This window comes from Hemiscyllium ocellatum, chromosome 24, assembly GCF_020745735.1.
Source record: "Hemiscyllium ocellatum isolate sHemOce1 chromosome 24, sHemOce1.pat.X.cur, whole genome shotgun sequence".
Lineage (NCBI taxonomy): Eukaryota > Metazoa > Chordata > Chondrichthyes > Orectolobiformes > Hemiscylliidae > Hemiscyllium > Hemiscyllium ocellatum.
In genome coordinates this window covers 59,311,734-59,338,226 of record NC_083424.1, presented here as the reverse complement: position 1 = coordinate 59,338,226, position 26,493 = coordinate 59,311,734, and the positions used below count along the sequence as shown (strand labels likewise).

Here is a 26,493-nt window from a genome sequence, read left to right as displayed (position 1 = left end):
GGTTGCATTTTGAAACAATACTCGGGTAGTGTCTCCCACCTCCTCTAACCAAAAAAAAAGGTTCAGTGCACCTGATTGGTAAGTTGACTGTTTTTTTTATTTTGTCAGTAGTCTCGTTGGGAATTTAGAATAGTGGGGATGGAGGTTGGGGCAGTTGAAATGTCTTCCTGCAAAATGTGGGAGGTAAGGGTCCCCACTAGTGTCCCTGCTAACTTCCTCTGCGGCAAGTGCACCCAACTCCAGCTCCTCAGAGATTGTGTTAGGGAACTCGAGCTGGAGCTGGATGAACTTTGGATCATTCGGGAGGTGGAAGGGGTTATTGAGAGGAGATACAGGGAGGTAGTCACACCTCAGGTACAAGGAGGAGGTAGATGGGTTACTGTGAGGGGATGGAAAGGGATCCGGCAGGCAGTGCAGGTATCCTCAGTGGCCATTCCCCTCAACAGCAAGCATGCTGTTTTGGAAACTGCTGGGGGTAAGTGGGGCCTCTACAAACAGGATGGTCTTCACCTGAACCAGAGGGGGTTCAATATTCTGGGAGGGATATTTGCTAATGCCCTTTGGGAGGGTTCAAACTAATTCAGCAGGGGGATGCAAACCTAAATTGTAGTTCCAGTATCCAGGAGGTTGAGAGTAGTGAGGTCAGAAATAAGGATTCAAGATCACAAGAGGGCCCCGGCAAGCAGGAATTTGGTTTGAAGTGTGTGCCAGGAGCATCCAGAATAAGGTGGGTGAACTTGCAGCATGGGTTGGTATCTGGGACTTTGATGCTGTGGCCATTTCAGAGACATGGGTAGAGCAGGGACAGGAATGGTTGTTGCAGATTCCGGGAACTAGATGTTTCAATAAGAACATGAGAAGATGGTAAAAGAGGGGGAGGTGTGGCATTGTTAGACAAGGACAGTATTATGGTGGCAGAAAGGACATTTGAGGACTCATCTACTGAAGTAGTATGGTCTAAGACTAGAAACAGGAAAGGAGAGGTCACCCTGTTGGGAGTTTTCTATAGGCCTCCGAATAGTTCCAGAGATGTAGAGGAAAGGATAGCAAAGATAATTCTGGATAGGAGTGAGAGTGACAGAGTAGTTGTCATGTGGTCTTTAACTTTCCAAATATTGACTGGGAATACTGCAGTTCCAATACCTTAGATGGGTCAGTTTTTGTACAATGTGTGCAGTTGGGTTTCCTGGCACAATATGTAGACAAGCCAACTAGTCCGATGAAAAGGGATAGGTACATACTGCAGGCAAGGGTAATAGCTGGGGGAAAGGCAATTATGATGCGATTAGGCAAGATTTAGGATGCAGGAGATGGGTGGAGCTTATTCAAGGAACAGCTACTGAGTGTTCTTGATAACTATGTACCTGTCAGGCAGGGAGGAAATTGTCGAGCGAGGGAGCCGTGGTTTACCAAAGCAATTGAAGCTCTTGTCAAGAGGAAAAAGGCTTATGTTAGGCTGAGATGTGAAGGCTCAGTTAGGGCGCTTGTGGGTTTCAAGTTCGTCAGGAAGGACCTAAAGAGTGAACTAAGAAGAGCCAGGAGGGGACATGAGAAGTCATTAGTGGATAGGATCAAGAAAAATGGTAAGGCTTTCTAAAGGTATATCAGGAATTAAAGAATGTCTGGACTCAGATTAGGCCCAATCAAGGATAGTAGTGGGAAGTGGTGCATGGAGTCCAAGGAGGTAGGGGAAATGCTAAATGAATATTTTTCATCAGTATGCACATCGGAAAAAGACAACGTTGTCGAGGAGAGTGCTGAGGTTCGGGCTACTAGACTAGACTGGATTGTGGTTCACAAAGAGGAGGTGTTAGCAATTCTGGAAAGTGTGAAAATAGATAATTCCCTGGGCCAGATGGGATTTATCCTCGCATTCTCTGGGAAGCCAGGGAGGAAATTGCAGAGCCTTTGGTTTTGATCTTTATGTCATCATTGTCTACAGGAATAGTGCCAGAAGACTGGAAGATAGCAAATGTTGTTCCCTTGTTCAAGAAGGGGAGTAGAGACAACCCTGGTAATTATAGACCAGTGAGCCTTACTTCGGTTGTGGGTGAAGTGTTGGAAAAGGCTATAGGAGATAAGAATTATAATCATCTAGAGAGGAATAAGTTGATTAGGGTTAGAGAACACAGTTTTGTGAAGGGTAGGTCATGCCTCACAAATCTTATTGAGTTCTTTAAGATGGTGACCAAACAGGTGAATGAGGGTAAAGTGGTTGATGTGGTGTATATGGATTTCAGTAAGGGGTTTGATGAGGCTCCCCATCTAGCTATTGCACAAAATACAGTGGCATGGGATTGAGGGTGATTTAGCGGTTTGGATCAGAAATTGGCTAGCTGAAAGAAGACAGAGGGTGGTGGTTGATGGGAAATGTTCATCCTGGAATACAGTTACTAGTGGTGTACCGCAAGGATCTGATTTGGGGCCACTGCTGTTTCTCATTTTAAAACTGATCTGGAAGAGGGAGTTAGTAATCTGGAATGGGTTAGTAAATTTGCAGAAGACACTAATGTCAGTAATTGTGGATAGTGCTGCAGGATGTTGTAGGTTACAGAGGGACATAGATAAGCTGCAGAACTGGGCTGAGGGGTGATAAATGGAGTTTAATGCGGAAAAGTGTGAGGTAATTCACTTTGAAAGGAGTAACAGGAATGCAGAGTACTGGGCTAATGGTAAGATTCTTGGTAACATAGATGAGCAGAGAGGTCTCGGAGTCCATGTACATAGATCCTGAAAGTTGTTGTGGTTCTGTTCGCCGAGCTGGAAGTTTTTGTTGCAAACATTTCGTCCCCTGGCTAGGGGACATCCTCAGTGCTGCGGAGCCTCCTCTGAAGCGCTTCTTTGATGTTTCTTCCGGTATTTATAGTGGTTTGTTCATGCCGCTTCCGGGTGTCAGTTTCTGTACTTGACACATTGTGGAAGGATTTGATTTTTTCGGCATTCGTGAAGGAACTGGAGTTGTTCATATGTGGCGCTTAGGCGGTTAGCGCAGGATTCCCATTTCCTGGCTTGTCTCAGCGTTTCTCGCCCGTAAGTGTTTAAAGTTTGAGTGAAGATTTGTAGCTCGGGCGTTCGTTGTTGTGGTTCTGTTCGCCAAGCTGGAAGTTTTTGTTGCAAACGTTTCGTCCCCTAACGAAACGTTTGCAACAAAAACTTCCAGCTTGGCGAACAGAACCACAGCAACGAACACCCGAGCTACAAATCTTCACTCAAACTTTAAATCCTGAAAGTTGCCACTCAGGTTGGGAGGGTTGTTAAGAAGGCATACCGCGTGTTAGTTTTTATTGGTAGAGGGACTGAGTTTCGGAGCCATGAGGTCATACTGCAGCTGTACAAAACTCTGGTGCGGCCACACTTGGAGTATTGCATACAGTTCTGGTCACTACATTATCGGAAGGATGTTAAAGGTTTGGAAAGGGTTCTCAGGAGATTTACTAAGATGCTGCCTGGTGTGGCGGGAAGGTCTAATGAGGAATGTCTGAGGGACTTGAGGTTGTTTTCGTTAGAGAGAAGAAGGTTGAGAAGTGACTTAATTGAGATATATAACATAATCAGAGGATTAGATAAGGTGGACAGTGAGGGCCTTTTTCCTTTAATGGTGATGGCTAACATGAGGGGACATAGCTTTGATTTGAGGGATGATAGATATAGCACAGATGTCAGAGGTAGTTTCTTTATTTAGAGATAGTTAGGGGCATGGAATGGCCTGCCTGCAACAAAGTAAACTCGCCAACTTTAAGGACATTTAAATGGTCATTGAATAAACATATGGATGAAAATGGAATAGTGTAGTTAGTTGGTCTTCAGATTGGTTTCACAGGTCGGTGCAACATCGAGGGCCAAAGGGCCTGTACTGCGCTGTAATGTTCTATTTTCTAGTGACTGGGACGACTTGGGCAGCATGGGAGAACGCCATCTGCAATTTCCTCTCCAAATCACACAGCATCCTGACTTTGAAATACGTTCCCATTCCTTCACAAAGTCTGGGTCAAACTCCTCAATTCTCTCCCCAGAGGCACTGAGTTTACCCAAGCCAAATTAACTGCAGTGGTTCAAGAAGATGTCTCAGCAAGACTTTCTCAAGGTTCTTTAAGGATGGGTTATGACTACTATTCCTGCCAGTGAAACCCCATTACCCATAATTGAATAAAAACAATACAAAACAAAACTTGATTTTATAATTTATTGAAAATTGCATAAAATAGCAGTGAAATAATTAGCAAAATGATTCACAGCAAGACAGGAAAATAATTGCAAGGATTAGAGCATTCCAAAAGAACAAAAGAAGAGAAAAATTTGCTATGTTAAAGAATTCTGAGGGTAATTTGTCTTAAGATCGCATATTTCACCAAAAGTACAGTTGAACTTTATCAGTTAGAGATTGGACTCTGTGGAATTAATTACATTGATTACAAAAGATTGCATTCGGTCAAAGAGCAACAAAGGGGGCAGAACATCTCAAGAAGTTCTTCTGCTTGTCCTCTAGAACTTTGGTGTAAGAAACTCAAGAAAAATGTGTGAATAGTGCTTATGTCCATTATCTGGCATTGCTTCCACTGCAGGGACTGAAATCGTTGGAAGAGAGTGCAGAAATTCATCCCTGTGTATCTAATATTGAGCTGTAAGGTCCTTAGAGGTGTACAACTTCTCAGTTTTAATTTGGGTTTTATTTCTATTCCCATTGCCAACCTATTGGATCTAAACAGTCCAGCTTTGAATTCATTGCCAGCAAATGTTTAACCTGATTAATAGATAGAAACTTTTCCAGCAACTTAATGCTTCAATTTGATGAAATAAGATTAATAACTGACAAAACCTTGCCTTGAACTCAAGGCAACGTCTGTGTAACACTGTTGGGGCCTGCTTTATGAAGATAGATTTTGCAGAGTAAAAATATAGCAAATATCAAAGGTACATTGGATGAGCTTGATTAAAAACCATTGTTTATTGATTGTATTCACTCAGTATCATTCCTTTAGTTAATTATTCCCGAAATGTTATGACTTGCTGGAGCAAAATGAACTTTAACAGAATTCTGCTGATCACAGCCCCACAGGCCCATCAGTAACCTGCAGGCCAGCCCCCTTCACGGTAGTCTGATTCAGCAAACAACTTTCCTTTGTCTCTGACGATGGCCTGGACTGCACTAGCTAATGTAGGATCGGTTTCATTCAATGTGTGGTTTCTCTCTTCCAAGCCTTCTTTTATAGCCTGCAAAACCAACAAAGGGCAGGAAGTGTGAATTCATTATCAAAGGTTTGACTTAGTAATAAAAAATGTATTGCAGATGTTTTCTGATATTGGAATGGTATGGATGAGAAGTGGATGTAATGAATGAAATTTGGTGCCAGTAAGTGTTCGGAACTCACAGGAACAAGGAACGATTCAGTCCCTTTAACCAGCTCTTCAATGAAGTCAAATAAAAATCAATCAATGTTAGTTTTAAAAGCTCCAATTATTCCCTAGCATTCAAAGTTTTTTTTAGAGAAGAGAATTCAGTGAACCAAACCTTAAAGTTTTTATGGTTGTGTCAGGTTTCAAGTTTTATGGAAACTCACATTCCACAAAACCTAGAAAGATTTCTTCTCACACCTTCCGAATTAATCGCCTTCCCTTCCCCCACAATACCCTTCACATCTGATTCTCGCCCTATACTACTACACATTCTCATCTACGCAAACATTATAGAATCCTAGAATCCCTACAGTGTGAAAATAGGTCCTTTGGCCCAACAAGTCCACATGGATCCTCTGAAAATTACCTTACCCAAACCCATTCCCCTACCTTATATTTCCAATAACTAATGTACCTAACCCACACATTCATGCACACTGTGGGCAAATTAGCATGGCCAATTCACCTAACCTGCACATCTTTGGACTGTGGGAGGAAACGCATGCAAACATGGAGAGAATGTGCAAACTCCAAACTCCACACAGACTGTTGCCCGAGGCTGGAATCAAACCCAGGTCCCTGGTACTGTGAGGCAGCAGTGCTAACCACTGAGCCACCAAGCTGCCCCAATTATCAAGGCTTTTGATAATGGCAGACTGGTCAAGAGAGTAAGAGCCAGTGGGATCCAAGGCAAAGTGGCACATTGGATGCAAAATCGTCCGAAAAACAGAAAGCAGACAGCGATAACAGGGGTGTTTCTGTGACTGGAAACCTGCTTCTAGTGGAGTTTCACAGGAATCATTGCTGCAGCTCTTGCTGTTTGTGGTATAAATTATGACTGGACTGAAATGAAGGATTATGATCAAGAAGTTTGCGTGTGACAAAAATTGGTTCGGTGGTAAAGATTCAAAAGGATAGCTGTTAACTGCAGGAGGTTAGCAATGGACTGGATAGGTGGGCAGAGCAATGACAAATGGAATTCAACCTGAAGAGCTGTGAGGTCACGCACTTGGAGAGAGCTGAAAGGCAAGAGGTTACATTATTAATGTTAGAACAATGGAAAGTACTGGAGATCAGAGGGACCTTGGTGTGCATGTTACGTGAATTGTCCATGCCAAACTGCCCTATAGTATCCAGGGGTATGTAGGCTGGTGGGTTAATCATAGTAAACTGTGGTGTGATGGGGATCGGATGGGGGGGTGGAAAGGGGGGCTGGGTCTGGGTAGGGTGCTCCTTGGGGGTTGCTGCAGTTCTCATGGGGTGAAAGGTCTCTCCCCCGTACCACATGCTGCCCTCGAAGAGGCTGCGGGGGGGACGAGACTGTCACACACCTCCTTCTGGAATGTGCCTATGCAGAGGAAGTCTGGAGAGGAATGCAGTGGTATTTGTCGAGGTTCGTCCCGAGCAGCTCCGTGACGTGGGACTCCATGCTCTACGGCCTGTTCCCCGGGACGCACACCGAGACGAACATTAACTGTGCCTGGAGGATCATCAACTCTCTGGGCTCTCTCTGGGCGGTCCGAAACCTGTTGATCTTCCAGCTGAAGGAATTGACCCCGACTGAGTGTTGCAGACTGGCACATTCCAAGGTCCAGGACTACGTGTTGAGGGACGCGCTGAAGCTTGGGGCAGCAGCCACCAAGGCGCGGTGGGGAAAGACCACCGTGTAACATCTGCCTGTCTAAAGAAGATCGGGGGCCCATGCAGTCGTTTGGGCTCTGCTGATGCCTCAGCTAAATATGTACAGACCTGTATATATGAATGATTTCTCTGTCTCTGTATAACCAAGAAATGGAATGTTTACAGATGTATGGCATGACCAATTGTACAGATCATCAAAATATTTTATGAATAAAGTATATTTTTGAAATAAAAAAAAAGAAAGATCTCTTTCTGCAGTGCTAGTGTCCCATGACTCTCAGTATCCAGATCCCTGAAGGTGGTGGGGTAGGTTGGTAAGTTAGTCAAGATAGCAAATGGGATACTTGCCTTTATTAGTCAAGGCATTGAATGCAAGAGTGAGGAGGTTATGCTGGTATTATATAAAGTGCTTGTTAGGCCACAATTGGAATACTGTGTGCAGTTCTCGACAACATGTTATAAGAAAGTTGTGATTGCACTCGAGAAGGGGCTGAAGGAGATTTGCCAGGATACTGCCGTGCTTTCATAATGAAAGGTCTAAACTGGGGAAAGTTTGAAAAGGTAGGATTTGTTTTTCTTGGAGCAGTAAAAGTTGAGGGGGGCACCTGGCAGAGGTGTATAAGATTATGAGGGGCATTGGTAGGGTGGATAGAAAGGCATTTTCTCCATTAGTAGAGAGGTTAATAAATGGAAAGCGTAGTTATAAGTGAAGAGGTAGAAGATTATGAGGAGAGTTAAGGCTAACTTTCTTTATTAAGAACTGGTGGGAGTTTGGAACTCATTACCTGGTGGCTGAATCAGAAACTCTTGTAACATTTATGCAACATTCTTAATCACTTGCATTGTACTCATCTCCTGGGCTGTAGGCCAAAAGCCTGAACATGAGAATATTGATGTCAGATCTTTGTTGACTGACGCGGATCAATGGGCCACAATCAGCTATGATCTTATAGAATGGTGCAGCAGGCCTCAGGGAGAAGTTAAATTGGGGTGGCTATTTGAGGGTAAATCCAAATGTCACATACAGAAGTTCATTAAAGGTCAGTTGATTAGAATTCAGGATCAGAATGTTCCATAGATAGAAAGCTACAGCGCAGTACAGGCCCTTCGGCCCTCAATGTTGCGCCGACCGAATCCTACCTAACCTACACTAGACCAATAACTTCCAAATGCCTATCCAATGCCCGCTTAAATGACCATAAAGAAGGAGAGTTCACCACTGCTACTGGCAGGGCATTCCATGAACTCACAACCCGCTGTGTAAAGAATCTACCCCTAACATCTGTCCTATACCTACCACCCCTTAATTTAAAGCTGTGTCCCCTAGTAACACCTGACTCCATTAGCGGTAAAAGGTTCTCAGTGTCGACCCTATCTAAACCCCTAATCATCTTATACACCTCTATCAAATCTCCCCTAAACCTTCTCTTCTCCAATGAGAACAGCCCCAAGTGCCTCAGCCTTTCCTCATAAGATTTTCCTACCATGCCAGGCAACATCCTGGTAAACCTCCTCTGCACTCGTTCCAATGCCTCCACATCCTTCCTATAGTATGGCGACCAAAACTGCACACAATACTCCAGATGAGGCCGCACCAGAGTCTTATACAGTTGCAACATGACCTCAGGACTCCGGAACTCAATTCCTCTACCAATAAAGCCCAGTACACCATATGCCTTCCTCACAGCACTATTTACCTGGGTGGCAACTTTCAGAGATCTGTGTACATAGACACCAAGATCCCTCTGCTCATCCACACTACCAAGTAGCCTACCATTAGCCCAGTAATCCATCTTCTTGTTACTCCTACCAAAGTGAATGACTACACACTTAGCTACATTGAATTCCATTTGCCACATTTCTGCCCAGCTCTGCAACTTATCTATATCCCGCTGTAACCTACCACTTCCTTCCTCACTATCCACAACTCCACCGACTTTTGTGTCATCCGCGAACTTGCTTACCCAGCTTTCAAGCCCTTCCTCTAGATCATTTATAAAGATAACAAAAAGCAATGGTCCCAAAACAGATCCTTGTGGTACACCGCTAGTAACTGCACTCCAAGATGAACATAGTCCATCAACTACTACCCTCTGTCTCCTTCCAGCTAGCCAATTCCTAATCCAAACCTCTAATGTATCCTCAATGCCATACCTCCGTAGTTTTAGCATTAGCCTACCATGGGGAACCTTATCAAACGCCTTACTAAAATCCATATACACAACATCTACTGCTTTACCCTCGTCCACTTCCTTAGTCACCTTCTCAAAGAACTCAATAAGATTTGTGAGGCACGACCTGCCCTTCACAAAACCATGCTGGCTATCCTTGATCACGTTATTCCTATCTAGATGTTCATAAATCTTATCCCTTACCATTCTCTCTAAGACTTTGCCCACCACTGAAGTCAGACTCACTGGGCTATAGTTACTAGGGCTATCCCTACTCCCTTTCTTGAACAAGGGGACCACATTCGCTCTCCTCCAGTCCTCTGGTACTATTCCCGTTGACAATGACGACATAAAAATCCAGGCCAATGGCTCTGCTATCTCCTCCCTAGCTTCCCATAGGATCCTAGGGTAAATGCCATCAGGCCCAGGAGACTTATCTATTTTCATCCTCTCCAATATTCCCAGAACCTCTTCCCTGCATATTTCCAGGCCATCCATTCTAATCATTTGTGACTCCATATTCACATCAGCAACAGTGTCCTATTCCTGAGTGAATACTGATGAAAAGTATTGATTTAGTGTCTCTCCAATCTCCTCCGCCTCCACACACAACTTCCCACTACTATCCTTGACTGGACCGATACCTACCCTAGTCATCCTTTTATTCCTGACATACCTATAGAAAGCCTTTGGGTTTTCCCTAATCCTACCAGCTAAAGACTTTTCATGTCCCCTTCTCGCTGCTCTTAGCTCTCTCTTTAGATCCTTCCTGGCTACCTTATAACTCTCTCGCGCCAACTGAACCTTCACGCCTCATCTTTACATATGCCGCCTTCTTCCCTTTCACAAGGGATTCCAATTCCTTACTAAACCACGGCTGCCTCACAAGGCCCTTTACACCATGCCTGACTGGTACATACTTATCGAGGACACGTAGTAGCTGCTCCTTGAACAATCCCCACATCTCATTAGTGTTCTTCTCTTGAAGCCTGTTTTTCCAATCACAACATCCTAAGTCATGCCTCACTGCATCATAATTTCCCTGCCCCCAGCTATAACTCTTGCCCTGCGGCGCACACTTATCCCTCTCCATCACTAAAGTAAAAGTCACCGAGTTGTGGTCACTGTCCCCAAAGTGCTCACCTACCTCCAAGTCTAACACCTGGCCTGGTTCATTACCTAGAACCAAATCCAGTATAGCCTCCCCTCTTGTTGGCCTGTCTACATATTGTGTCAGGAAACCCTCCTGCACACATTGGACAAACACCGACCCATCTAATGAACTCGAGCTATAGCCCTCCCAGTCAATATCTGGGAAGTTAAAGTCCCCCATAACAACCACCCTGCTACCTTCACTCTTTTCCTGAATCATCCTCGTAATATTATCCTCTACTTCTCTAGGACTATTAGGAGGCCTGTAGAAAACACCTAACAGGGTGACCTCACCTTTCCTATTTCTAACCTCAGCCCAAACTACCTCAGATGGCAAGTCCTCTTCCATCGTCCATTCCACTGCTGTAATACTATCTTTGACAAGTAATGCCACACCTCCCCCTTTTTTACCCCCATGTCTGATCCTACTAAAACATTTAAACCCTGGAACCTGCAACAGCCATTCTTGTCCCTGTTCTACCCACGTCTCTGTAATGGCAACAACATCGAAGTCCCAGGTACCAACCCACGCTGCAAGTTCACCTACCTTATTTCTTATACTTCTGGCATTGAAGTATACACACTTCAATCCACCCTTCTGTTTACAGGCACCCTCCTTCGAGATCGCTGCATTATTCATAACCTCCCTACACTCAAGGTCCTGTACCCTAAAGCTACAGTCCAGGTTCCCATGCCCCGGCGGAGTTAGTTTAAACCCTCCCAAAGAGCACTAGCAAACCTCCCCCCAAGGATACTGGTGCCCCTCAGGTTCAGGTGTAGACCATCCTTTTTATAGAGGTCCCACCTTCCCCAGAAAGAACCCCAGTTGTCCAGAAACCGGAATCCCTCCCTCCTGCACCATCCCTGTAGCCACGCATTTAATTGCTCTCTCTCCCTATTCCTCGACTCTCTATCACGTGGCACGGGTAACAAACCAGAGACTACAACTCTGTTTGTTCTAACTCTGAGCTTCCAACCTAGCTCCCTGAAAGCCTGCCTGACATCCTCACCACTCTTCCTACCTATATCGTTGGTGCCAACGTGGACCACGATCTGGGGCTGCTCCCCCTCCCCCTTAAGGACCCGGAAAACACGATCAGCGACATCACGTACCCTTGCACCTGGGAGGCAACATACCAAACGTGAGTCACTGTCGCCCCCACAAAACCGTCTGTCTGTACCCCTCACTATCGAGTCCCCAAGAACTATCGCTCTACCTTTCTCCACCCTTCCCTTCTGAGCAACGGGGCCAGGCTCCGTGCCAGAGGCCTGAACCTCCAATGAGGTTGAAAGATAAGGATGACAAGATTCAGGAGCCAGGGATGAAAAGAGAAACTGAAAAGTTAGTCAGAAAGAAAAAGGAAGTATATATAAGGTTTAGGAAACTGAAATCAGACAGGGTCTTTGAGAATATAAAGGGAGCAGGAAAGAACTTAAACAAGAAAATACAAGGGCTAAAGGGGGCAATCCAATGTCCTTGGCAAGTAGGATTAAGTTGAATACCAAAGCATTTTATATACGAGGGTAGGTAGGGAAAGGGGAGCTCCACTCAAGGACAAAGGAAGGAATTTATGCATAGAACCAGAGAAAGTGGGTGAGGTCATGAATTTTTAGTTTGCCTTGGTATTCACAAAGGAGAAGGACATGAATAACAATAAGATTAGGGAGGGGTGTGTTGACATTCTGGGGCATGTCAACATTAAGAAGGAGATGTTGAGTTTTCTTGAAAAACAATAAGATAGATACATCCCCAGGGCCTTATGGGATCTATCCCAGGATATTGAAGGAGGCAAAGGAGGAGATTGCTAGGGTCTTGGCAGAAGTCTTTGTATCCTCTTTAGGCATAGGCAGGGATCTGAAAGAGTGATGAATAGCCAATGTTGTTCTTTCTTTTAAGAAAGGAAACTGGGATCATCCAAGAAATTATAGGCTGGCAAGCCTTAGGTCATTAGTGGGGAAATAATTGGAGAAAATTCTTAAGGAAAGAATTTACTCGCATTTGGAAAAAAATTGACTTATTCGTGATAGACAGCATGGCATTATAGGGGTAAGGTCTTGTCTCACAAATAGAGTGAGTTTTTTGAGAAGTAATGAAGATGATTGGTGAAGGTAGCACAACGGATTTTGTCTACGTGGACTTTACTAAAGCATTTGACGGAGTCCCACATGATAGGTTGGTCCAGAAGATTAAGTCACATAGGATCCACGGTGAGTTGGAACGGTGGATAAAATTGACTTAATCACAGAAGACAGAGGTAAGTTGTAGAGAGGTATTTTCTGACTGGAGATCTGTGACCAGCAAGGATCAGTACTGGGACCTCTGTTATTTGTAATTTGTATGTATAAATTATTTGGATAAAACATAGTAAATTTGCAGATGACATGAAAATTGTTGGAGTTGTGAATAGTGAAGAAGGTTATCAAAGGATACAGCTAGATATAGATTAGTTGGAAAGTTGGGCACAGAAGTGACAGATTAAATTTAATTTGGACAAGTGTGAGGTGATGCACCTTTGGAGGTTAAATGAAAGAAGAAAGTATACAGTCAATGGTGGAACATTAGAGAAAACATAGGGCATGAGCCCATGGCTCCCTGATAGTAGACCTACAGTGGAGTAGGTGGTAAGGAAAGTGTACAACATACTTGTTTTTATTGATTGGGGCATTAACTATAAAAGTTGGCAAATCATGTGGAATGTGTAAGACTTCAGTTATACTACATTTGGAGTATTTGCTGCAATTCTGGTCACCACACTATCAGAAGGATGTGAAGGTTTTGGAGAGGATGCAAAAGAGGTTTACCAGGGTATTGTATTAGATGGAAGTGTATTAGCAATAAGAGGTTGAATAAGCTTGAATTTTCACTGCAGCATCAAAGGCTGAAGGATGACCTAATAGAAATATTTAAAATTATGAGAGGCATGGATAGAGTGAACAGTCCAAGTCTTTGTTTCCAGGGTAGAAATGTCCAATACTAGGGGACATAGATTTAAGGTGAGAGGAGGAAAGTTTAAAGGTTTTCACACAGAGGGTGATAGAAGCAGATACAAGAGCAACTCAAATAAAAATAGATCCAGAAAGTTAGAACAGGTAAATGCCTGATGGTGAGAAGATGCAAGACGGAGAGGTTTTTTATGCCTGGAATAATGAAACAAATTCCAGGGGAGATGGACCTTATTCAGGCTGGGGGGGGGTTCCCCAAAACTTGAACAGGCGGGCAGTTGAGGGATACAGACCATGTGCAGACAGATGAGATTAGTTTAGACTGGCATCATGATTGGCACAGACATGTGGGCCAAAGGGCCTGTTCTTGTGCTGTGCTGTTCTAAACATCTTTCTCCTGCTCCAATTTCTTGTAATCTATCAGTCTCTTCCCATAGTTTCTGATGGCTTCCCATATTTGGTCAGAATCAGACATCTGTCATAAGCATACTTTTGTATCATTTACCTCTTCATCATCAAGAGAGTTTTTCATTTTTTCCCCACCTCCCAAATCCCACTCCCATCCCTGCAACCCTCCTTTCTGTTCTTAGGAATATATCTTAACTGCATCGGAACTGTCTCGTTAAAGGTACAATTCAGTTCAGGTAGAATTTTATCTGCCAGTTTTGGGATTTCAGTTTACCTTGGCCAGATTCATTCTTACTGAAGTTGACTTTGCTCCAATTTAGGAGAAAGTGAGGTCTGCAGATGCTGGAGATCGGAGCTGAAAAATGTGTTGCTGGAAAAGTGCAGCAGGTCAGGCAGCATCCAAGGAGCAGGAGAGTCGACGTTTCGGGCATAAGCTCTTCTTCAGGAATGAGGAAAGTGTGTCCAGCAGGCTAAGATAAAAGGTAGGGAGGAGGGACTTGGGGGAGGGGCGATGGAGATGTGATAGGTGGAAGGAAGTCAAGGTGAGGGTGATAGGCCGGAGTGGGGTGGGGGCGGAGAGGTCAGGAAGAAGATTGCAGGTTAGGAGGGCGGTGCTGAGTTCGAGGGATTTAACTGAGACAAGGTGGGGGGAGGGGAAATGAGGAAACTGGAGAAATCTAGGTTCATCCCTCATGGTTGGAGGGTTCCTAGACGGAAGATGAGGCGCTCTTCCTCCAGCCCTTGTGTTGCTCTGGTCTGGTGATGGAGTAGTCTAAGGACCTGCATGTCCTTGGTGGAGTGGGAGGGGGAGTTGAAGTGTTGAGCCATGGGATGGTTGGGTTGGTTGGTCCGGGTGTCCCAGAAGTGTTCCCTGAAACATTCCGCAAGTAGGCGGCCTGTCTCCCCAATATAGAGGAGGCCACATCGGGTGCAGCGGATGCAGTAAATGATGTGTGTGGAGGTGCAGCTGCAAATGTGTTGCTGGTCAAAGCACAGCAGGTTAGGCAGCATCTCAGGAATAGAGAATTCGACGTTTCGAGCATAAGCCCTTCATCACAGGTGAATTTGTGGCAAATATGGAAGGATCCCTTGGGGCCTTGGAGGGAAGTAAGGGGGAGGTGTGGGCGCAAGTTTTGCATTTCTTGCGGTTGCAGGGGAAGGTGCCGGGAGTGGAGGTTGATGTTGTGGTTCTGTTCGCCGAGCTGGGAGTTTTTCTTGCAAACGTTTCGTCCCCTTTCTAGGTGACATCTTCAGTGCTTGGGAGCCTCCTGTGAGGCGCTTCTGTGCTGATTCCTCCAGCATTTATACTGGTTTGAATCTGCCGCTTCCAGTTGTCAGTAGCTGTCCGCTGCAGTGGCCGGTATATAGGGTCTAGGTCGATGTGTCTGTTGATTGAATTTGTGGATGAGTGCCATGCCTCTAGGAATTCCCTGGCTGTTCTCTGTTTGGCTTGTCCTATAATAGTGGTGTTGTCCCAATCGAATTCATGTTGTTTGTCATCTGAGTGTATGGCTACTAAGAATAGCTGGTCGTGTCGTTTCGTGGCTAGTTGGTGTTCGTGGATGCGGGTTGTTAGCTGTCTTCCTGTTTGTCCTATGTAGTGTTTTGAGGAAGAAGGAGGCTTATGTTAAGATGAGACATGAAGGTTCAGTTAGGGCACTTGTGAGTTACAAGTTAGCCAGGAAAGACCTAAAGAGAGAGCTAAGAACGGGGGTTTGAGGAGGGGCATGAGAAGTCACTGGCAGATAGGATCAAGAAAAACCCTAAACCTTTCTATGGGTACATCAGGAATAAAAGAATAGAGTCATAGTCATAGAGATGTACAGCACGGAAGCAGACCCTTCAGTCCAACCCATCCATGCTGACCAGATATCCCAACCCAATCTAGTCCCGCCTGCCAGCACCTGGCCAATATCCCTCCAAACCCTTCCTATTCATATACCCATCCAAATGCCTCTTAAATGTCGTAATTTTACTAGCCTCCACCACATCCTCTGATAGCTTATTCCATACACGTACCACCCTCTGTGTGAAACAGTTGCCCCTTAGGTCTCTTTTATATCTTTCCCCTCTCACCCTAAACCTATGCCCTCTAGTTCTGGAGTCCCTGACCCCAGAGAAAAGACTTTGTCTATTTATCCTATCCATTCCCCTCATAATTTTGTAAACCTCTATAAGATCACCCCTCAGCCTCCGACGCTCCAGGGAAAACAGCCCCAGTCTGTCCAGCCTCTCCCTATAGCTCAAATCCTCCAACCCAGGCAACATCCTTGCAAATCTTTTCTGAACCCTTTTAAGTTTCACAACATCTTTCCGATAGGGGGAGAATAGGGCCCCTTAAAGCTCAGCAAGGCAGCCTTTGTATGGAGCCACAGAAAATGGGGGAGATACTAAATGAATATTTTGCATCAGTATATACTGTAGTGGTTCTGTTCGCCGAGCTGGAAGTTTTAGTTGCAAACGTTTCGTCCCCTGGCTAGGAGACATCATCAGTGCTGTCCTCCACAGCACTGATGATGTCTCCTAGCCAGGGGACGAAACGTTTGCAACTAAAACTTCCAGCTCGGCGAACAGAACCACTACAACAAGCACCCGAGCTACAAATCTTCTCACAAACTTTGAATCAGTATATACTGTGGAAAAGGATGTGGAAGATATAGACTGTAGGGAAATAGATGGTGACATCCTGCAAAATGTCCAGATTACAGAGGAGGAAGTGCTGGATGTCTTGAGACGGTTAAAGGTGGATAAATCCCCAGGACTTGATCAGGTGTACCCGAGAACTCTGTAGGAAGCTAGAGAAGTGAATGACTAGAGTAAGATTATAGCCAGAGCTGAAAATGTGTTGCTGGAAAAGCGCAGCAGGTCAGGCAGCATCCAAAGAGCAGGAGAATCAACGTTTCAGGTGAGCCCTTCTTCAGGAACCAAGGTTATGGCCATTCAAGGACAGTAGTTGGAAGTTATGCATGGATCCAAGGAGATAGGGGAAAGCGCAAATGAATATTTTTCATCAGTATTCGCACTAGAAAAAGACAATTTGTTGAGGAGAATGCTGAGATTCAGGCTACTAGACTAGATGGGATTGAGGTTCACAAGGAGCTGTTAGCAATTCTGGTAAGTGTGAAAATAGATAAGTCCCCAGGCCGGATGAGATTTATCCTAGGATTCTCTGGGAAGCCAGGGAGGTGATTGCCGAGCCTTTAGCTTTGATCTTTATGTTGTCATTGTCCACAGGAATAGTGCCAGAAGACTGGAGGATAGCAAATGTTGTCCCCATGTTCAAGAAAGGGAGTAGAGACAACTTTGATAATTATAGACCAGTGAGCCTTAATTTGGTTGTGGGCAAAGTGTGTAAAAGTTTAAAAGAGATAGGATTTATAATTATCTCAAAAGGAGTAAGTTGATTAGGGATAGTCAACAGGTTTTGTGAAGGGTAGGTTGTGCCTCACAAACCTTATTGAGTTTTTTGAAAGGTGACCAAACAGGTGGATGAGGATAAAGTGGTTGATGTGGTGTATATGGGTTTCAGTAAGGTGTTTGATAAGGTTCCCCAAGGCTATTGCACAAAATACAGAGACGTGGGATTGAGGGTGATTTAGCAGCTTGGCTCGGACATTGGCTAGCTGAAAGACGAGAGAAGGTAGTGGTTGATGGAAAATGTTCATCCTCGAGTTCAATTACTAGTGGAGTGCCACAAGGATCTGTTGAGGCTCCTGCTGTTTGTCATTTTTATAAATGACCCAGAAGAGGGTATAGAAGGGTGGGTTAGTAAATTTGCAGATGACACTAAGGTCGATGCAGGTTACAGAGGGACATAGATAAGCTGCAGAGCTGGGCTGAGAGGTGGCAAATGGAGTTTAATGTGTAAAGGTGTGAGGTGTTTCACTTTGGAAGGAGCAATAGGAATGCAGAGTACTGGACTAATATTAAGATTCTTGGTAGTGTGGATGAGCAGAGAGATCTCGGTGACCAGGTACATAGGTCCCTGAAAGTTGCCACCCAGTTTGATAGAGTTGTTAAGAAGGCATACGGTGTGTTAGCTTTTATTGGTGAAGGGATTGAGTTTCGGAGCCATGAGGTCATACTGCAGCTGTACAAAACTCTGGTGCAGATGCACTTGGAGTATTGTATACAGTTCTAGTCACTACATTATAGGAAGGATGTGAAACGTTTGGAAAAGGTTCAGAGGAGATCTGCTAGAATGTTGCCTGATATGGAGGGAAGGACTTATGACAAAAGGCTGAGGGACTTGAGGCTGTTGTCTTGAGAGAAAAAAGTTGAGAGGTGACTTTCGTGAACAAGGTGGGTTTTCTGGCAATGGATTCATGGCCATCATTAGATTCTTAACTCCAGATTCTAATTTTCCTTTTTATTGAATTCAATTCCACCATCTGCCATGGTGAGAGTTGAACCTAGGTTCCCAGAACAGTATCTGGGTTTCTGATTAACTGTCCAATGATGATATCACTAAGCCATCACCTCCCCTAAATATACACCAAAGATGATCACTTTTGAGGAACTACCTGAGAGCTTCCCAAGTTCTGACTGCAGGATTATATCTGTCTTCCTTCCTATGTCATTGGGATTAGTGTGGACCACAATAAGTAGCTGTTCACCTTTCCCCCTCAGGATGTTTGGAATATAGAAATTGATAACCTTGAACTTGGCATCATCAAGAAGCAACATACTATGTTATATTTCTGCCTGAAGCATAAAAATGCTTGACTGTTTCCCTTCTATCACTTCTATATGCACACTGGTGTTGGAGGGAGTGAATATTTTAGGTGGTGGTTGGCGTACCCATCCAGAAGAGGACACAGTGGCTCAGTGGCTACCACTGCTGCCTCACAGCTCCAGGGATCTAGGTTCGATTCCAGCTTCAGACAACTGAGCCGTGCGAGAAGCACCTTTCTTTCAAGTGTATTCTTTCCAATCACAACAGCCTTTATTCAAAGCCAGTACCTGAACCTGATGATCATAAACAGCCCAGTCAATGGAATCTCTCTTCTGTTCAACCTTTGGCCAATTTTGATGAACGACAATTGAAAAATAAAACATTGAGGGTGGAGTGCATCAACTGTACCACGGACTGTGGAAAGTTAAGGCTCACAACAACAGGTTGTGGTCCAACGGGTTTGTTTGGAGGCCCTGGCTTTCAGAGCGCTGCTCCGACAACAGGTGGACAACTCCTTGGGGGAGTGGCGCTCTGGGGGCTAGTGCTTCCGGGTGGACCTGTTGGTCTGTAGCCTGTGTGATTTTTAACTTTGTACAGCCCAGTCCAACACTGGCATCTCCAAATCATAGTAGAGTTCAAATGGTCGCCCTCGTTTCTGCAATGACCACATAACACTTGGAAGTAACTGAAAAAAAACTATAAAAAGCAAAGCGAAATGGGCTGTTTTCTGTTAATGTCAACTGGATGCTACATGCTCTGAATCGAGTTGCTTTGATTTGAAAAAGAAAACCAATTGATGTGTAATTCAGTGATAACGGACATTACCTATATGTGCTCCAGGTACAAGGAAGACCTTCAACATTCGTGGATTTGGCAATAATAACGACAAATATTATCGAAAATTTTGTTTTTACAAAATGTATAATGGCCACTTGTAATGTTTATTCAATAGCGTCTACTGGTATGTTATCACTTCTTCTGTTCACTCCTCTATTTCTGATTTCTGGTGTAAAAAATGTATGTAAGTTAACAAGAAAAAAGGGGACACAGTGGCTCAGTGGTTGCACTGTAGCCTCACAACACCAGGGACTCAGATAGGATTCCAGCCTCCAGCGAGGCTGTGTGGAGTTTGCACATTCTCCCTGTGGGTTTCCCCCGGGTGCTCCAGTTTCTTCCCACAATCCACACATGTGCAGGTTAGGTAAATTGGCTATGCTCAACTGCCCATAGTGTAAGGTGCATTAGTCAGGGTTCAATATAGGGTAGGGGAATGGGTCTGGGTGGGTTACTGTTCGGAGAGTCGGTGTGGACTTGTTGGGCCGAAGGGCCTGTTTCCATACTGTAGGGAGTTTAATCAGACTAATCAACTGTCTGTGTGGAGTTTGTACATTCTCCCTGTGCCTGTGTGGGTTTCCTCTGGGTACTCCATTTTCATCTCACAATCTAAAGATGTGCAGGTTAGATGAATTGGCCATGCTAAAGTGCCCTTTATGTTCAGGGATGTACAGATGAGGTGCATTAGTCATGGGTAAATGTGGAGTAATAGGGTCAGCGAATGGGTCTGGGTGGGTTTCTGTTCAGAGGGACAATGTGGATTTGTTAGACTGAAGGGCTTGTTTCCATACACTAGAGATTCTATGAAAACTGCTTTGTCCTGGATGTGGTTGGACGTATATGATTTCTCTAGTCTCGTTTCTGGTTAATGGTAACACCCAGTTATTCATGCTGTGTACTGAGCATTTCACATTCACAATTAGTCCTAATCCGTGAGGGACTATAGGCATCTCACTGTTTACTGTGTCACAATCACCATTCAGGGTCTGATATTGTCCATCGATTGAACCACAACCATCCAGGGAAATTCCAATAAAACCATGGCAGCAATGCCCACATTTTATGAAAAAGTAAGAAAAAATTTGAATGGAATATTGAGCAAATATTTAGAGATGCAAAGGATAGTGATGAACAAAGGTCATTTTTAGTTGTAGTTTGTTGAAGGGGCGTATGTAGGTAAATACAGTAAAATCATTAGAACGATTTTCCATTTATTACAACATACAAGAGTAAAAGAACAATAATACACTTTTGTTCTACGATGTGGAGGTGCCAGTATTGAACTGGGGTGGACAAAGTTAAAAATCACACAACACCAGGTTATAGTCCAACCACTTCAGTGCAGTACCCTGAAAGCTAGTGCTTCAAATAAACCTGGTGGACTATAACCTGGTGTTGTGTAATTATTAACTTTCGTTCTAGGCACTGTTACATTATAGCAGAAGATTTGTGTGCTTTTGGACAACATAGGATAGAAGGTATCTTTATGCCTCAATTCTCCAAGATTATACCAGGATTAGGGAATAATAATTGAGAGGGATTTGGATTCTGGGATAATTTGGGAAGGCTGAGAAGTGATTTAACAGAGATTTTATTGCTTTGGAAAGCTTAATTTAATTTAACAGATTGTGAAGAGGGGAAAAGAAAATGGTTCATATGATTTGTCCAAAGAGCATTCTATCTTTGAAAGGAAAATTGGATAAATCACAAAATTGTTATGGTGCAGGAGAATGCCATTCAACTCATCACATCTGCATCAACACTCCAAGCACTTCATCTTAGTTCCATTAATTAATTCTGCACCCTAACTACTTGCTGTGTGAAAAAGATTTCCTCACCTCACATTTGCAGCTTTTGCAAAACACTTTAAATCTGTTCGCTCTTGGTCTTGATCCTCCTACAAACCGAAAGAGTTTCTCCCTATCCAATCCAGCAAGACCTCTCATGATTTTGAAAGCCTATATCAGATGATTTCAACTCCTCAAGGTAAACAGAAATATTCGAAAATATTTGATACAAAGAAAGACAGTGAGTGCAGAGAGTGTAGCTGACACACACACACGTACATGAATGAATGGCTGAATGCATTTCAAGTTTGTATAATTCCATGATGACTGATGCAAAGGAGATTCTTGCAGCCAGAGAGGTGCTGAGGTTAGTGGGAGGTAAATGGAAATCTATAACTTTAAAACCCTATGGCAATATTAACCAATACCGAGCCTGTGCAGAAATGCACAAAATATACACAAACCTCCTCCATATCTTTCTCAAATTCAGTCACAGTGAAGTTTAGTTGATTGTGAATTCTGGGTTTAGTCACAGCGTCCTTAACAGTGTAATTAAACCACAACACATTCATGATCACCTACAAATATAATAGGAACAAGTGAAAAGTTAGACTTCCTCACAGTCTTCTAGTATTTAGAGTCAAAGAATCATACAGCATGGAAACATGCCCTTCAGCCCAACTCATCCATGCTGACCAGCTTTTCGAAAATGAACTAGTCCTATTTGCCTGCGTTTGGCCCATATCCCATTCAATAACATGTCTAAATGTATTTTAAATGTTGTAATTGTATCTGCCTCTACCACACTGACTTCACCCACAACTTCCACCCCGCCCTCAAATTCACTTGGTCCATCTCGGACACTTCCCTCCCCTTTCTTAACCTCAAGGTAGTCTCCAGACGGACATTTACGACAATGCTAAAGACTTTCATAACTACCTGGACTACACCTCCTCCCACCCAGTATCCTGCCAGAACTCCATTCATTCTCCCATTTCCTCTGTCTCTGCCGTTTCTGCTCAGACGAGGAGACATTCCACTCCCAAGCATCCCAGAAGTCCAGCTATTTCAAACAACATGCTTTTTCCCCAAGTCATCCAAACAGCCCTCAGAGAACTACCTCTATTCCCTGTTCCACTGCTGTAAACACCTCACAACACAATAAAGACAGAGTCCCCCTTGTCCTCACCTACCACCCAGCCAGTCTCTGCCTCCAAAGTATCATCCTTAAACACTACCGCCAACTCCAACCCCAGCACCAAGAACATCTTCCCCTCCCCCACCCCTCTTTCCCTTCCACAAGAACCACTCATTTCACCAATCCTTAGTTTGTGCCACTCTTTTCCCACCGATTCCCCCAAACCCTCAGGTACCTTCCCCTGCAACCGGAAAAGATGTTAAACCTCTCACCTCCATTCAGGGTCCCAAACACTCCTTCCAAGTGAGACAGAGGTTCACCTGTCTCTACTCCAACCTGGTTTACTGCATCCAGTGCTCCTGATGTGGTCTTCACTACATCGGTGAGACCAAACATAAACTCAGGGCACGTCTGGCCGAGCATCTCAGCCAGGCCTGCAGGGCTGCCCTGTACTCCCAGTTACTGCCCATTTTAGTTCCCTTTCCCACTCCCTTTCCGACATGATCATCCTCAGCCTCCTCCATTGCCACAGCGAATCAGACCGCAAATTGGAGGAACAACACCTCATCTCCTGCCTGGGCAGCCTACGGCCTAGACAACTCAATGTTGAGTTCTACAATTTCAAATAACTTCCCTTACCATACCCCCAACTCACTTCCCAGCCCCTCCCCCTCCTTTCCATTCTACCTACCAACCCTACCTTCCAGCTACCAACTGGATTCATTCCTCCCATCCACCAACCAGAACATACCCTCTACCTGCATTCAGCTATCACTACTTCACCACCTGCCACCCCATTCCCGCCCGCCCCCGCTTTTCTGCAGCTCCCCCTACACCCGCCTCCAGTCCTGAAGAAGGGCTACACCCAAAACATTGACTTCTCCACCTCCTGATGCAGCCTGGCTTGCTGTGTTCTTCCAGCCTTGTGCTTGTCTATCTTGGATTCCAGCACTTGCAGTTATTTTGTCTCCATCACTTCCTCTGGCAGCACGTTCCACGTATGCATCACCCTCTGTGTTCACAAGTTGCCCCTCAGATCCCTTTTATGTCTTTACCCTCCCACCTTAAACCTATGCCCTTTGGTTTTGGATTCTCCTTGTCTCAGGAAAAGACCTTAGCTCTTCACCTTATCTACGCTCCTCATGATTTTATAAATCTCCATCACATCACCCCTCAGTCACCTACACACCAGGAAAAAAGATCCCAGTCTGTCTAGTCTCTCGTTGGGGTAGCACCATTGCTCAGTGTTAGCTGCCCACAGTGCCAAGGACCAGAGCTCAATTCCAGGATTGGAGTTTGCACATTCTCTCCGTGTTGGCATGGGTTTCTTCCAGGTGCTCCGTTTCCTCCCATAGTTCAGAGATGTGCAGGTTAACTGGACTGGCTAGCTGAATTGCCCCATAGTGTCCAGCGATATGAATGTTTGGTGGGTTAGCCATGGGAAATGCAGGATTACAGGGATAGCTTGTGGGGCTCGGTCAGGGTGGGATGTTTTTTGGAGGGTCGGCATGGATCCGATGGGGCTGAATGGTCTGCTTCCATACTGTACAGATTCTATAACTCAGACCTTCCAGTCTCAGTAACATCCTTGTTTTTCCTGTTTACACTCTTTCTCGTTTAATAACATCCTTCATAGAGTAGGGTGAGCAGAATTGCATGCACTACACAAAATGTGGCCCCAGCAATATTTTGTACAGCTGTAACATGATGTCCCAACTCTTTTAACATGTTCCCATGCCTCCTGTTTTGATCCTCATATCCCATTAGTACGTACTTGAGCAGTTGCCGTAATGATTCTCGGTCCTCCTGAGGCTCCCACCACCATCTTTACGGATTTGTTTTGATCAAGGAGAATGACAGGGCACATAGATGAAAGGGGTACTTTACCTAACGTGAAAAGAATATTGTTAAAAGCCTGATGGTCGGTTACAGTATAGGAACATGTTTAATAAATATAATTTGAATACCAAGGCATTGTTAAGTGAATCCCATTTTCATTATTATGTGGGGACTCTTGAAAAAGAAAATCATTAATTGGAAATTGTTATCACAGCAAGGCTAACATTTAGTTCCATCCTTAATTGCCATTAAAAAGGTTCTGATGTATTAAATTCTTACCGGCCTAGTCCATGCGATGTATATTTCCACTGCTACCACATTATGAAATCAGCTCATATCAAGGAAATGGGACAGTAAGAAGATAAATATTCCTTCCTCGACCTTCAAGACCTGTCTGCTGCCTTTGGTGTGGTTGACCACATCATTCCCCTCTAACATTGCACCGCTGTTTCCCAGCTGGTGGGAGACTGCTCTCACCTGTTTAAATTCTTATCTGTCCAATGATAACCAACATGTTGCTTGCATTGCTCATCTCTCCTCCCTCTCTGTGTTACTCTGATGTACTCCAAGGATTTATATCTGACCCCTTTTCTATTTCCCAAATATGTACCTTGGTAAAACCATACAAAACTGACAAATACCTAAATTAGGAATAGGCCATTCAGCCCCTTGAACTTGCTCGACTATTCAATAAAATCAATCTGAGTTGATGGTGCAGTCATATCCATATTCCTGTCCCTGATAACTGTTCAGCCCCTTGCTGAACAAGAAAGGACCAAACAGTCAAACTCAGTTGTCAACCCTCCTTCAAATCTAACCTAACAAAGTCATAAACATGAAATTATACCTTACAGGCTATGTGCCAAACATGCCATCTCTGTGTATTTGCTGTTCCACTGGACATGAGAGGCAGTATATAAATATCAGTTGTTGTTGCATAGGTGTAGCTGCAGTGCTGTTAGGTAGGGGCTTTGGTCTGGTCATGCTGAAAGAACACTAATATATTTCTGAGTCAGGATGGTGTACAGCTTGAAGGGAAACTTGCAAGTGATGCTGTTCCCATGCAGTCCTTATTCTTCCAAGTACTCGAGATGGTGGTTTTGCAGTGTGCTGTGACCAATCTCAATTGGTTGCTACTTTACATCTTGTGGTGCCATTGATGGAAAGAGTGAATGCATTTGGTTGAGGATGTAACGCAGTCAATTGATTGTTTTGTCATTGATGGCATTGAACTTCCTGTTCAAGCTGGAACCATTGAAAATGGGGAATCCTACATTTCAGGGTCAGGTTGGTTTTAAATTATTATTAAGTATTAATGGATAAGTTATCGGTAAGTATTTTCAGCATTTTCTAATATTTACAGTATCCACGGCATTTTGTGTTACTGGTAAGTGTTTTTTGATAACCCAATTCTTGACATTTTTCCTCATTTTGTTGATCATTGAAAATAAAGTAGTAGGGTGGTAAATGTCAGATTGGTTTAGTTCTGTCTTTTGTGTTCAGGACGTAACTGGGTAGTTTTCCACTTTGTCATCTTGTAAAGTTGGAACGGCTTAGCTAGGCCTGGACTCTAGACCTGGACTCCTAACTACTCCTGGACCACAAGTCTTCAACACTAAAGCTAGATGTTGGTCATAGTCTCTAGTCGTTACTGTATCCAGTATGTTTAGGATTCTTGCTGTTTGAAAAATGTGTAACATGATTCACAAATAGACGTGGCAGGACTTTGATGTGATCGGGAGGATTGTGGGTTGTTTAGCTTGTGGTTCCATGTCAGTTTGCATCTTGGATGAATAATCCGTGTAAAACTGAAAACTGCCATTTCCTCATTGAAAATAACACTCATGCAGAGGGACAATTGGAGCTTCTGAGAGACTAGGTTTGATAGGTTTTTGCTGAAAATGTGTTGCTGGAAAAGCGCAGCAGGTCAGGCAGCACGGGGGCACTGTGATTAGCACTGCTGCCTCACAGCGCCAGAGACCTGGGTTCAATTCCTGCCTCAGGCGACTGTCTGTGTGGAGTTTGCACATTCTCCCTGTGTCTGCGTGGGTTTTCTCCGGGTGCTCTGGTTTCCTCCCACAGTCCAAAGATGCGCGGGTCAGGTGAATTGACCTCACTAAATTGCCCGTAGTGTTAGGTAAAGAGGTAAATGTAGGGGAATGGGTGGGTTGCGCTTTGGCGGGTCGGTGTGGACTTGTTGGGCCGAAGGGCCTGTTTCCACACTGTAACTAATCTAATCCAAGGAGCAAGAGAATTGACGTTTCGGGCATGAGCCCTTCTTCAGGAATGGTTTGATAGGTTTTTGTCAATTATGGGTATCAAGGGGACTGGAGAAAAGTTGGGCAATTGGAATTAAATTAATTGATTTTTAAATTTTAAAAAGTTCATTCAGGAGATGGTAGCACCTCTGGCTGGGCCAGTATTTATTGCTCGTCTCCAGTTGTCCTTTCGAAGATGCTGGTGAGTTGGTTTCTTGACCTGCTGCACTCCATTTGTTTGACTAATGCTGTT

The 26,493-nt window shown here is 44.2% G+C and overlaps 1 protein-coding gene across 3 annotated transcripts in view; it reads right to left on the bottom strand.

Moving 5' to 3' along the window:
* Window positions 1-4,926: 4,926 nt before the first annotated feature.
* LOC132827232 (glutathione hydrolase 1 proenzyme-like) overlaps window positions 4,927-26,493 on the bottom strand; it is a 189,009-nt gene continuing 167,442 nt past the window's right edge. For all 3 annotated transcript variants that reach the window (XM_060843858.1, XM_060843860.1, XM_060843859.1), the window contains 3 exons: window positions 23,918-24,030; window positions 21,470-21,583; window positions 4,927-5,211 (listed from right to left, as the gene is read on the bottom strand). In XM_060843858.1, coding sequence (XP_060699841.1) covers window positions 5,062-5,211; window positions 21,470-21,583; window positions 23,918-24,030 — 377 coding nt within the window. In that variant the 3' untranslated portion in view covers window positions 4,927-5,061. The remainder of the gene's footprint in view (window positions 5,212-21,469; window positions 21,584-23,917; window positions 24,031-26,493) is intronic.